The following is a 14,195-nucleotide window of genomic DNA, read 5'->3' on the forward strand; positions in this document are numbered from 1 at the left end:
ATTTGATAATACTTTTGTAAATGAAAAATACAGAGGATTTCTTTAAAAATCAAAAGGTATAGTAAAAATGTATGACAAAATAAAATACAAAACAAGGGAGCTGGGGGGAAAAGGGAAGCAATGGATTTGATTTACAATGTATTAGATCCAGCCCTGGTGCCTAGGCTGAAGAAAGATACCCGAATGTAGAACTGCTGGTCTCATGTTAAAAGGGATAGAATCCAGCCTTCCGTTTCCTGTGTGAAAAAAAAACCAAACAAAATAAAATCAGTGCTGTACTGAACATACCAATCAAGATCAACAGTGAGCCACGAGAGGACGGTCTCTGAAACTATACCAGGGATTAGAGTGCCACAGCTCAAGAGAGCATATTGAGAGGGGAAGTGGGTGGGCTTGGGGAATAGATATATCTGGCATTTAATGTAAAGCATGACTCATCACAGAGAGGTTTGGAGCTAATCTTGTCCTACATGCTGATAAAAGCTTTTGGCTTTTTCAGCTTCCCCTTACAAATCACACCTAGTTAACCTGCAACAGTGAGTCTTCGCTGTCATGGCATTTACTCCTGTTCTGCCTGTACTGAGTCCTCATAGCACATCATCGTACCCTGTAAAGAGCCACCAGCAGCTGAGGTTAAAGCTTAACAAAATACAAAACAGACCTCAGTGCTTGTTTCTGTCCCCTCCCTTCCACCCCCCCAAGTTCTGTGTGGGAAACCTCCATCAAATAGCTCTTGAAGGAACAAGCTGCTAGACTGCAACCCTGTATGGCTAATGATCCACCTTCTCTCAGGCTTTACAATGCTGCATATAGCAGTGTACTTAGACAAAAGAAAAACCAACCAAGAAGAGTCCAGTTTAGCAATAGCCTGAAACTTTGCTTTGCCTCAGAGATAAACTCCATCATTTTTGGCTGATAAATCCACTGAATTTGGGCTTCTCTGCTTCATGTCCTAAATGGAAATACTATCAGACTTCAGATGTGTAGGTTTCAGTCTAAAGCTGGATACTGTTGGTTTGCAGTACATTTAAGTTGCTTCACTTAGGCATATATAATCACAGGTGACAAATGAAAACTATTCACTTTGGACAATATAATTTCTCAAACAACCATCTTTTCTGTAGCTTTAAGATGAAAGTGTATCAGAAAGACAGGGAGGAATGTATGTCACTACCTGTCCAGAAAGAAGAACAGAAAAAATGTACACTGTCACAAGCTTTGTCTGTATCCTGGAGAAAAAGATGAATATTCAGCTGTTATTTACTTAGCTCTCCAGGATAATTACCAATGTGTTCAGGAGGAGTCTGTGTGAGTTGAGGTATAAATATTTTTGCTAGCAAATGTTTCATGCCCCTCATTAATATCCCCTGAAGGGAGCAGGAGAATTCATGTTGCATGTTTTGTTATTATATCTGACTCCTGACCACAACATCACCATTACCATGCCACCTGCCTTCCCTCTTCAGGGTTGTAAATGGCTCTTAATGGCAGCATGAAATAAAACAGCTTTCCAAAGAAAAACAGAGTCCTGTTCAGACTGCCCTGGAAGCCAAACACCCAAACTTCACAGGTTAACTTTAAAAACCAAACCTATGATTAAGACTTGTAAATGCTGCCTCAAATGGTGATGGGGCTTACTGATCAGAAGACCTAGTCCACTGTTGGCCCCATTAGACATCAATCAGCAAACCAAAACACATGCACTGGTAAAACTCTCTAAAAGAGAGCACACGTGCACCAGATTTAGCCTGGTCCTTGGGACTCTTGATACAGTGACTGCACTGCCATGTGATTTGAACTTAGACTTGACTGACAGGCACTGCGTTGTACGCTTTAAATGGTTATACCACTCAACAGTAGGTGTAGGAAGAGCTATTATTTACAACATCTGCTGTATGACCTTAGTCTTGAACGTGGACCCAGCTGAGGTATGTACAGTTCAAAATGAAACTTTTGTACACAGTGGGCCACCCAAATTTACTGAAGAACATTCTGTATTGCATCACAACAAACATTTCCATTTACACCATTAAAAATAAGGCTAAACCTTGCAGGTTTGCCTGTCTGCTTACATGTAAATGTACCATTTCCTCAGTTTTCTAGAAGACTGGCAATAATTTTGCACAGTACTCTCTAAGGTCTTTCCAGATTGCCCATAAATCAATGACCACTGACTTACAGAATCTAGAGATGCTCAAAATATGTAAAATTAATTGCACATTCTTCAGATTTAGAGTTCAGTTGGGTGTGATTTAGCCTAGCCATGGGACAGTGCTCAACACTTACCTAGAGCAGTCATGTCCAGTCCACGATGAGGGACAATAGCATCGATTTGGTCGTATGCACTTCCCACCATTTAAGCAAGGCAACTGGCAAACAGCTGCATACAAATACACACACACAGAGTTGTGTTAATAAGCACACCTGCAACAAGCTGATTAAGGAACAGGGCACTGAAAATCCATCCTGCATTATTCTGTTAAAAATGGACTACTCTCAAAACTACATCATTAAGCATCAATGGTAAGCTTGTTGTAAAAGATGGTTTGCTCTGGAAAGGGTGGCCTTTGAAGCGTATCTCTGCTGAACGTGATTTGATTCTCTCTACTATTTTGCTATCTGCTGCAGTGTATGAGCTGCATGAAACACCTAGTGTATTATTTTATGTTGCCTAGAAAATTCTGTGCTTTTCGTCCCGAGTTGAGGTAAAAAAAAGGAAGGCAGGCAGAAGCAGGAGGAACTAGAAGAGAAGAGTCAGAAGATCAACAGGAGAATAGACCTTATTTCTAGGAAGAAAATGTGGATGTTTATTTGAAAGGAACACATTGGCTAAAACAGCAGCCAGGACAAGCAGGTACCATATATGGCAAATAAGTATAGAAAGAGTCAGTATAAACAGAGGAAGTTAAAGGTCAGAAAGCCATTTACAGTTCAACAGCAGGCAAGGAGTAAGAATCACACAACGGCACCTGTACAGAGACAAGGAAAGGAAGCAGAGAACAACGGTAAGTTCCTGAAAGACACTGGGTAGCCTTAAGAGGTGTGACTAGGTGGTACAGGGCATTTGAATTAGAGAACAAACACTAGCCTGCTTGATAGGGTCATGCTGGGCCAGCTGTGAAATGGCTGCATCTGCTTTTGTGTGACAGCCTAACTCAAGGATATCAAGTAACCAAACAAAAGTCAAGTCTTTCTGTCAGTTTTGAGACTGGAAGATAAAGCACCATACAACTTACAGAACAGATTTAGAGACTCACTTAATGAAGTCCTTCAAACGCAAACATTTATATCCCAGGAAAGCTGAAAGACGTGAAGTCTTTTGAAGTCTTTTAAGCAGATGATGCCTTATCTAAAGGACAGACCTAAAGATACCAGTGAGGACAAATGCTGGATAATATTTCTGCAAGGAATATACACCACTGGCAACATTGATTAAAATGGAATTACAGGAAATGGAAATGAGTAATCACAGGAATGCAAAAGGAGATGGAAATACACTACTGCAACTCCTCTGAGCCAAAACATGAACAAACAATAGCAGGAGATTATAGAGATGGACCATCCCTGTGCAATTAAGTGCACCAAGTTTGTCATGTTGAAAATGACTTCTGATTCTGGAATGAAACATATGATTGAAACATTTTTACCTGTCATTTTATGGACATAATTATTCCTGTGAGACCAGCAGTTAATCCAAATATTTCTCATTTCACTTGGCTCTGTCATGGCAAAAGGTCAAGACTAGCAAGTAGAATGAGAAGTGGTTTAATAACTCCATAAGAAGTGGTTATGAGCTTTTATGAATGGACCACAGCACAGGTGCAGTTGTCCACTAGAATTTTTTCTTTACTGCTGAAAAGCAAGTCAACCTGAAGAGATTTTGAATTGCTGGCCCAAAAGTGAAAAAAGCCATCTACCCTCCTCAACCACCTATGCTGTTATAGCTGCAACATTTGTGAAATATGAGAGGAAAAGACGCATTGTGTGCTAGGGAAATGTCCCTTCAAAATGCAGTAGTTCTGAGTTTAAATCTTTAATCTGGGGTTTCAATTTGCTGAAAGAAGGTTGGGCTTGCAGTCTGTCTGTCCTGGTTTCATCTGGGATGGAGTTAACTTTCTTCATAGGGAAGCATACTTCCCATTATCATTATTATTCAATTTTATTGTAGTTTAATTATTAAATTGTTCTTATCTCAATCCATGAGTCTCTTTTACCTTTACCTCTTTAATTCGCTCCCCCATCCCCAGGAGTGGGGAGGGTGAGCGTGTGGTTGTTGTGTTATTTTGCTGCTAGCCAGCGTCAAAACCATACCAGTATCACACAGGTTATCTGCCAGACTCACTATTCTTATCAGCTGAACAAATAGTGTGGACATTCATTAACAAAAGTACTAATTTATCCTCCAGTTCAGCCAATCAGCCACTCTAAAGACTTGCAGGAAGGCCAAACCAGGCTTTCATGTTAAGGCCCTGTTAACAACCATTTAAGGTGCACCTGGACAATAAAAAGACAGTGAACAAACTGTAAAATATTTTTTTAAAATAGTTAACATTTTTTAGTAATTGAGATTTAATAATGGTTGAAAGACATTTCAATGATCACTCAACTGCTCTAAGGTTTATTGGCTATTTCCACAGGGACAAGCATTTAAAAAACTGACACTTGTTTAGTCTTGGTGTGGAACCATATATCCCAAGCTTGGGTTCAAATATTACCCCTAACTGCAAATCAGCTTCATCTGACACAAGCTGACTTGCCAGGACACAGGCCTAGAATCACTCCCCTGACTACCGCTCGCTATTTTGGTGTGCTACATGCCTTTCAGCCATGGTTAGATGCAACCAAGAGATCTAGTGAAATGCAGTGCAGGGTAAATTTGTTCAGAGAACTTACATGATACCTAACATAAGGTACCCACATACCATGTACATGGTACCTTACATGGGTACCATGTACCCGTTAAACTCAACCATCCTTAAACAAATCCTTGCTTTGCTCTGCGCTCTTGCCTAGCTTAGCACTCAGGTAGTAAGTGGGAATTCCCCAAACCAGACAGCTATGTGGTAAAAAACCTCTGTAGTACCTGCAGCATGTTTGTGAGTTTAATGGTGAACTGCATGTACTGAAGCTGAAAATGAAATTGTAACTCTTCTTGGAACGGACACTCTAGTTTTATCCTTTTTGGAAACACTCTCTCCTCTGAACTGCTTTTTGCAGACAGCACTCTTGTGAATGCTGTTCATCCTTTCTGAAAGCAAACTTTTTTGAGGATTTTAAAGACTCAGCAGGGACCAATCTGAAAATAGTTTGCAGGTGGGGACAGCAAATCCTCCAGGAATATTATTGCAGGCCTGGGTTTTCCTGTGAGAATCTTAGTAGTTCTACCAGAGTCCTTAGTGAACTATGCGAAGTATTGATAGCAGAGTCACAGGACATGAGAAAAAAGTGCAGGTTAAAGGAGTTTTACCTATATGGCAGCGTGATCCGGTCCATCCAGGGGGGCAGTCACACTGGTAAGGGGCCACACAGCGACCTCCATTGAGACACGGCAGAATGCATATTGCTAAGGAGAGAAGAGAAGCAGTGGAAATAATTATTTGCCATGAAAGCAAGGAATAAAGTGTGCAAGAAAAGAACTTATGTTTAATTAGACACTCTACTACCCCTCAAAGTGTTTGCATGCAGTATCAGCAGAGTTGAGTGGGATCTACTCACAAGGCATGAGCAGCAAATACGACTGTCATGGTGGCCAGAATGAGAAGGAATGATGAGAAATGGACAGACTGGCACAATTGCTAGAGTCCTTCAGATGCCTCTAGGCTCTGCGCTCACTGGAAATGGGCAGGGCTGTCTTCCTGTTTCTCACGTGTAAGATCCACAGATACTGACCACTTCTGTGACAGTGGGTTACAAAATCAATTCATGCTTTAATTACAAACAACTGGATTGTTTGTGGATTCCCTGGGGTCCCACAATGTAACATCCAAAACAAGTAATCTATACACTGCCCATAGAAAAGCCTGTGGTCTGGCCAGCAAAAATATGCCAAGACAAGTGATACCACAAGCCCCTGATGGAAAGACACCTTTGATACAAGGCATTTTGGATGCCTTGTATGTAGCTGGCAGCTTTGGGGAAGAAATAAAGCGGATACCAAGAAGCTGATGGCCTCTGGACTGAGTACCAGTCAAGCTATACCGCTTTTCTGAGCAGATCTGCAAAACTGTCCAGTATGCACACTGTTCATGACTTAAGTACCTTCACAAAACTACCATCTCCACTACCCTAACTGAATAAAGTACTTGTGTGAACATGCTCTAATGGCAGCAATAGTTGAGCTGGGTCTCAAATTTGGATGCCTGACTGGCACTTCCAGTGGAGTTTTATAGTGGGAAGGTGGATGGGGGCTACAGAGGACTGATGCAGAAGTTCTTCATCTTCTGCTGCACAGCAGAGGTCAAGCTGAGCAGATGCAGTCACCCTGCATAAGAAAAGAATAGTGAACTTCCACAGAGCTCACAGGACTAACGCATATCACCAAGAATTACTTTATATCATTAAACTAGTAGTGCTCTGCACGTTTTTTACAGTGGCCAGGCCTCTCTCAGGAAGATGAGTCTGTCTTGTTATCTATGTAATGTATTGTGAACTCCAAGGTAACTGAATTCTGTCAGAGCTCTGTGGCCTCACCTGTGGCCTGATCCTGACAGCTCAGTGCTCAGTGCTAGCACTCAAAAATCCCTTTAACTTTCTGAACTCAAAATACAAAACCTGTATTTTCTGTTTACCGGTGCACCTTGCTTGACAAGCAATGCTGCAAAATTGATGTGGTGCTAACCAATTGTGGGAATCCTTTTCCCCTGTCCTCACTACCTATGCCAAAGTGAAGGGAAAATAAAACAGAGAGCTAGTGCGTCTATCTGCCCAAAGTGCGACCTGGCTAGTCAGCTGTCTATTCATTTTCCTTATACAGGAAAACAGGGTCTGAATTGGGATGACAGATCAAAATGAGTGGGGGCATAAAATTTGTCTTCTGGTCCTGAAGAATGGATTAAATATCATTACTAATGGTAAGGAAAGAAAATCAATAGTGGCATATCAAACACAATTCTGCCAGATACAGGGCTCAGTCCTCTTCTGCTGAAACTGTGAAACATACAGGGTTGAGTTGGCATGTCTCGCTATGGTGGTACTGACAGAAACAAAGACAGCAAAAGACGGGCTGTGTGAATGCACCACATAGCTCCAGCTTCTCTAAATGCAGTAGGACAACACTTCCTCAGTCTCTTCTCCAGATTCTGTATCTACTGTTAATTTGTGCCAATGGGAACTGCCACTGCCACAGAGATTACTTGAAAGTTCAGAGGTAGACTCAGAGGACCATTTTAAGATGTGATACATCTACCTAGCAAAATGCTTGAACCACATTTCTCTCCATGAACTACAGGAGGAGGTGCCACATCTTTTTGTAAGTCTCTGTGTACACTCAGACCTAGGGACAGTGACACCATCTCAGCTGCAGGTGTTCTTGGACATGCTAAAGCTTTACGTCAGGGACATATTGAGTACTAAATACAGTAAGGGTACTTTTCTTCTTTTTCCACATAGACCCATGCCTAACTATGTGTACAGTAATAAGACTTCTTGTGAAGCAGCTATGCCAGCATGAAAGGGTTAGCCCTCCCAAATTCCTTGTGCTAAGGTCACCATGAAAAAAATGGGAAACGTGGCATAAACTGGCATCCCCAGTGTCACCCAGGGCATCTCTGACAGACCCAAGAGTCAGATTTGGCCCTTTTCAATCAGAACAGATCCAGTTCTCTAAATATGCAGAGATCCAGGCCAGGAAAAGCCAGCCCAGAATTTCTGGAGTACAAGTACACAGGTCAGGAAAGACAGCATGGAAAAGGTGTCACAGTTGTATTATTTGAACATGAATTGATCAGGTACATAATCACAGACTTATAAAAAAAGGAAGCCATGAAACAAATGCAGCCACTAGCAGAACACACGTGTTTCTTCTGTTCTAACCCCTGTTCTTTCCCCAAAACTATCATATATTGCTATTAGAAATAGACTTTGGAGAACTGAAGCAGGCTGTTCTTCAACCACAGTCAAAGAGCACCCACAAACAAAATTGCATCAATTTAAAAAGTGCTTGTTTTGTTTTGGAGATGTCAGGGGCTGGTCATTTGTCTAGAAACAAGCAATCAGTCCTTTCTGTTCTCTGTAATTCATCAAGCAGAATAAAGTAATGATTTCTATGTTTTTGGCTCTTATGCCTTTAATTTGGCCACCTGGTTCACTGCAGTAAATTCATTTGTCTTACCTACAACATCCTTAAAATTACACTACGGATGATATACATACGCTCTTCACAGAGATGGCCCATCCAGCCATCTGGACACGAGCAGGCATTTGGTCGCTCACAGATGCCACCATTCTGACACGGGAACCGACAGACAGCTGAAAACAATAAAATTTCATTACAAACTCAAGACGGTTAGTTAGAAGTTCAGTCTTGCACAGAACTTTGCAGTTGTAAAGTTTAGAGCAGTACAAATGTAGTGAAGTTCAGAAACATAACTCGACTTTGATTTCAAGGGCTACATTTTTTTCTGGCTCTGTGTGTCTGACTAGGTACTGTAAGCAAGAGTGTGGGAACCATTAAGACAATCAAAAATTGTCCATAGCATAAACGAAAACTTAGAAGGTTTTAGGGTAGTTGGGTAAATTATTTGGACAATGTTTCAAGGCTGAGGCTATGCTTTATCTGTTTTTCCCCACTCATTTTTGTAAAACAAAACAAAAAAATCCCCACTCCAAACAAGAACTATTGCCTTTTCTTTTTCCTCTTCAAAATTTAACTCTAAAATAAAATCAAGTTTTCTTCTAACCTTAGTATGAAACACTAAGATAATGCCGTTTGGCATAATAAAGGGTTTGCCAAAAGTAAGACTGAACACTGTGGTAGAACAAGCAATTTTTATTGCACTACCGTCCAGTGTAACAAGGAGTAACCAACAAGGGTACAGCAGTGGCACAGTGAAGTGCTTACCTGTGGAACCCAGCATGTGATGCTAAACCTCACTTAGAATTCATGCTAATTGGTGCTCCTTGGCTGGCACACCTGTTAGTAAACACCTGATCATAAGTAGGAGGAATTAGAAGTGGACTCTATTATGCTAGTCCAATATGTTGCCTGGACTGGACATGCTTTGGACCTCATCTTTGTTTCTATGGCATTGCACCTTATCTTGGCTAATATGTCTGGGGACACCAGGACGACTTTACAAAATCAGGTGGCAAGCTAAGTACAAACATGTTAAATTTAAAAATCACTGGAGGAAGTACAATCCTTGTCATGTTGATGTTCATACTATATATAGAAGATCAAAAATTGTGGCTTCGAGATGATACTACAGAACAAATAAGTAATCAGACTAACTTCTAATTAGGGGTAGTTATGAATGCAGAGTAACCTCAGGAAGCTCAGTCTGAATTGTTAATTGCGTCCTATCTTCAGTTCGTTACTAGGTGAGCAAAATATGAGTTTAGGCTTTGAAAGTGTTTCAGATTATGTTCAGTGTTAGTATTAAATACAAACAATGGTTTAGCACACTGAAACACTGTTCAGACCTGAGCTTCACATTGGAAAGAATGCAAATCCTCCCCTAATAGAGCCAAACTTGAGTCACTCTTGCAGCTAAGCCATGTGAAGCTGCAAGCCACAGCTTGGAGTCTGTTGAAATGAGGCCAAAGCTTTTGCCATTCTATTTTTCAGTCTCAAGAGCCCTCCCATCAAATGTCAGCTGATAATGAGAATGGGGAGAGACCTTAGGCCCTGGCAGGCTCATAGAAGTTGCAATACTTTAACAGGTATTTTGAACCATTTTTTGTTGTAAAGATACCTATGACTACACTGACAGCTTGTCTCTGGGTGTTGACTAAAGCAGAATAGTGTGCCAAAGAGATTTCCTTTGTGCAATGAAAAACTATGGAAGTTGAATCAAAAACCATTTAAAGCTTTGTGTAACCCACACCACTTAACAATATCCCGTGAATGTATAATGGGATGGGAGGTAAAAGGTTTGTGTATAAATTATATTCCATGTTACATTCAAAGGCCATTAAAAATAGTCTCTGAAATGTATTTTCCCTCTCTCTGCTAATGGAGAAGATGTGGATATTTCATGAGTTACAGAAATCGCTTTGGATGGCAACTCCGTCCTGCTCAGCACTCCAGGATCTTGGGCAGAGACAGGCTTTTCTTGGATTTTTGCCAGGTCCTGGTTGTGAAACTGAATGAGTAAAACAGTATCATCCCTAGGCGTGCACTTGTTATACACCAATTTAGGCAGGCAGAGACTCTGTGTCTGTAGCTGTGGGGATTATTCTTCACTCAGCAGACATGACTAGAGAAAGGCTTAGGGCAGGAACTTAAGCTGGGATCTCTTTCTCTTTTTTTGCTACTGTAAAAGCAAGCAGGGCAAAAGCAGTCCTGTTGTGCTGGGGAGAGAATGGGAACCATTAGCTGTGACTTCAGTTAGGGGTAGCAGATCTCACATCCATGGTATCAATCTTAATCTTTGAGAGCCTCTTGTAAATCCATGCCTGAGACTTAATCTCCACAAGACACTGCTGCAACATTACACTCCTGCAAGACAAACGTGGGTAAGAAGGGGAAAAATAAATTTCTGATATCTGTTCCCAACTTTGCCAAAACGCTTTCCTGTGGTTGCAAGTGAACAATCTCCTCCATGCCTCAGCTGCCCTCTCATCATGTTCTTCTTTGCTGTTGGGGTACGAACTTTTTGGTTGGCAGCTCCACACTGACTGCTCCCAGTCAGCAAGACGTGGGCAGAGGGCAAACAGACAATTCAGATTTTAGAGCATTTCAGAGAGAAAAAAATGGGGTCAGACCAACTGTATGCATCTGTGCAGTCTGTTAAGTCCTACAGGTGTTTACAGTTGGCAGATCCTGGCTAATACTTCTCACCCCTGAAACTCAGATCAGAATCTGTCCTGCAACCTCCAACCAGCAGTGATTCAGGCAAGTGCAGCAGTGGTGAGAGCTCTCCCAAAGAAGCTAATGAAGTCTGATTTTTAATTATAATATTCACATTAACTAACCTGTTCAACCAGGCTGGAACGTTTCAAGCAGGCTTAGGACACATTACTCATCAACTCACAGAGCCAAAACCAAGAAATACAGCATGAGTCATTACAAAGAGTGCTTTCATGTCACTTCTGATGTAGACCACAAAGGCTTGGGTCCTGTAGGCCTTTTGTTAGGCAAATCTCTCATGAATTATTAAGCAGTGTTGAAAGATTATTTTGACATGTGTCATGAAAACACAGGTCGGTCCTTTCAGAAACATCTTTGGTCCTTTTTAGTTCCTCTCTTGGGTAAAAAGAGGGGGGGAAATTGTTGTTCCTCTCCCTTAATACACCAAAAGCCAGGTTATTGCGCTTTGTTTTCCTGCACTGCGCTGTGGTTGTTGGTCCACCTCATCACTTTGTTTTTTGAAATAATCTTCCCTAATACTTATTCCTCTGAACAGTCCCAGTGGACACCATGGTGCTTCAAACAGGACACATATTTGACAGTGCTTTGCAGATCAGCCCTTCCACGTTGCTAGTAACCAGTAGCAAGTAGCATAAAATAGGATTCTGTGTAACTAGTAAGTATTAAGAATAAAAAGTAAAGCTGGTGATATTAAAGGAGTAGCTGAAGAATCTGAAGTGTTACAATCTGAAGATATAATATCCAAATAATTTTGTTAATGAATTCTAGCTTAGGTAGAGTGTCTATTGTGCAGAGATCCCTTGAATTCTGTAGCCACCACAGTTTAGAAAGAATTGACGAGATACGTGGTAAACTTTTCAGAAAGAGCTTGGTGTTTTGGGATTGTAAATTTCAGACAGGACTTTTGGATACCTTTTGACATCTAAAGTAACTCAGGTGCTTTTACTGTAAATCTTCTCTACTTGGCTACTCAACAGGTGATTCTTCATGGCAATGCCAAGCCGTGGTCACACAACCAGGAAAAAAACCTGTTTTTCAGGAGCAGCTTCTCTATTCCTGAAATGTTCAGGAGTTACAAGCCCACTTCTTTGGCCCTGGGTCTCCTCAAAATGATCTACTGATTTTTAGGCAAGGCAATTACAACTATCAGATACAGAATTTTAACAGAGTGTCTGCTTTCATAAAGTAGGGCAACTCAGCTTGTCTAGGTCTTAACATTCATAATGTTTTGCTGTCAGAATTAATAGAAAAAAACTCACAAGAGGACCCTGACTTAGTCAGGCTTAGCACAGTATAGAATCCTCCATCTCCAAAGAGCTTCTGACCTAAACAGAAAATGGCCAGAGAAGAAGTATTGTTGCTTCAATTTTTGACATGGGAAGCTGAGATTTGCAGGAGGAGAGGCAGACCTGACAACTTTGATGATGGCTCTAGTGCTCCTAGATGAATGTTCTGGCACCTTTCATCTTCTGTGGGAGTTCTCAAGCTTAGGGAATGGGGCTACTTGTGACTCGCCACTGATGTACCCTAAGGTTTTTTGCTTTTAATACTCGCATTTCTAAACAAAATACCTAAGGCTCAGTTTGTAGTATGGCTGCTGTTACACTATCTGAGATAAGACTTCAGGGTGCAGCAAACTTGCTGCTCTACACCTACCCAGCAGCAGAAGGCTAGTCCAGCTTCTGATACGGAAATGGCAGATGGCAAGGTCTCTTCTATCAAAGCCCTGGGACCCTGAAACCCTTTTGCTATGCCTCATCTTTGGTTTTAAGTTAGTGCTTGAAGATGCTTATATCTGTTCTGACTGTTTAGTTTATAATTTCTTCTATGTTTTGTGTGGGTTTTTCCCATTTTCCATTCAAAACTTTTTCTTTATTTGAATCTTCTATGTGGAAGAGTTAGTTCTATAATTTAAACAAGTGAATTTTACAGCTCAGCAAACCAAAAGTGACATTTTCCTGAAAAATGCTGATATGCCAAGGGTGGAAAGGCGAGACTTTATCTTTGGTATTTTGTTAAAACTATGAATTTTCTGCAATACTTAGTGTGTATTACTTAGTGACCTGAATTAACCTATCCTTATGTACTTTATTGCAAAACCATTTTCAGGAGCAGCCAAGCTCTAAACACAGTGACAGCCTAAGCACCTATTGGATCGCTTTTGTTTTCTGCAGTGCTTGACCTCTGACTGTGAAAAACTGGCAGTGCTTATCTGGAACAGCCCAGCATGTCGAAAGATGACTGGTTCTGTCACTTTCTCATAAAAGATGTGAGGAGAGAGGATCTTAGGTGTGGGATACAAAATTGTAGCAAAAGAAACCGTAAGATTAGCAAGGACTAAAGAGAAAAATTGCAGAAGCCCTCTTTTCACTTGGAAATAAAGCAACACCCTGCACTTTGAATGCCCTGGGTGAAACCATGACTGCACTGAAACTAGCAAAAAATTCACTTTCATTTTTATTGTATCTGGGATGACACCTCTGTGCTTATGGCAAGTTAAGATGTGCTTCTGTTCATAAAAAAAGACTTACCTTTGCAGGTGGGTGGTGTTGTCCATGTTCCATTTTCCAAGCAGATGCTCCGCAGGGGTCCCTCCAGCATGTACCCACCGTAGCATGAATAGGTGATCATGTCTCCATACCGATAGAAGCTACCACGAATCAGAGCATTCTCTGTGTGCGCTGGGGGTCCACAAGATATCTCTAAACAAAAGAAATCACCCAGAGGCTGGTGAGCTGCAATGCCTACATGATACAGTTTCTAACCCTGGACATAGTGCTTTGCACAAAAGACCTGGGAGATGCCAGAGACACCTCTGATGGGAAATGAGGAAGTAGGACTCACAGACACTCAGAGAGAGAACCTGTACGTACACACAGTGAGTAGGGACATGGCCAGGAACAGCAGTTTTAGGTAATACAACAATGGCTATATCCACCACATAGACCAGAAACTTTCAGATGGTCCCAGGATACACATGAGACTGGGTTTGTAGTGTGAGGTGATGTCATTATCGGAACTAAACAATATTGGTTGCAAGAAGCCAAAAAAGTTTTCAGATGTGCCTGCAAAAGGACACTATGCCTTCTGTCAGTGTCAATAAATACAATAAAGACAGCACCTCTCCATGCAACCTTTGTCCCATTGCCCATAATATCACAGGACT

At 41.2% G+C, this 14,195-nt stretch overlaps 1 protein-coding gene across 1 annotated transcript in view; it reads right to left on the reverse strand.

The window, feature by feature from the left end:
* Positions 1 to 205: 205 nt before the first annotated feature.
* The window catches only part of SVEP1 (sushi, von Willebrand factor type A, EGF and pentraxin domain containing 1), a gene marked incomplete at its 5' end in the record, with an annotated part of 50,633 nt that continues 36,643 nt past the window's right edge, over positions 206 to 14,195 (reverse strand). The window contains 5 exons of the mRNA XM_010085950.1: positions 206 to 236; positions 2,287 to 2,380; positions 5,468 to 5,563; positions 8,371 to 8,466; positions 13,561 to 13,731. Coding sequence (XP_010084252.1) covers positions 206 to 236; positions 2,287 to 2,380; positions 5,468 to 5,563; positions 8,371 to 8,466; positions 13,561 to 13,731 — 488 coding nt within the window. The remainder of the gene's footprint in view (positions 237 to 2,286; positions 2,381 to 5,467; positions 5,564 to 8,370; positions 8,467 to 13,560; positions 13,732 to 14,195) is intronic.

The sequence above is a fragment of the Pterocles gutturalis genome, unplaced genomic scaffold, assembly GCF_000699245.1.
Source record: "Pterocles gutturalis isolate BGI_N339 unplaced genomic scaffold, ASM69924v1 scaffold35895, whole genome shotgun sequence".
NCBI lineage: Eukaryota > Metazoa > Chordata > Aves > Pterocliformes > Pteroclidae > Pterocles > Pterocles gutturalis.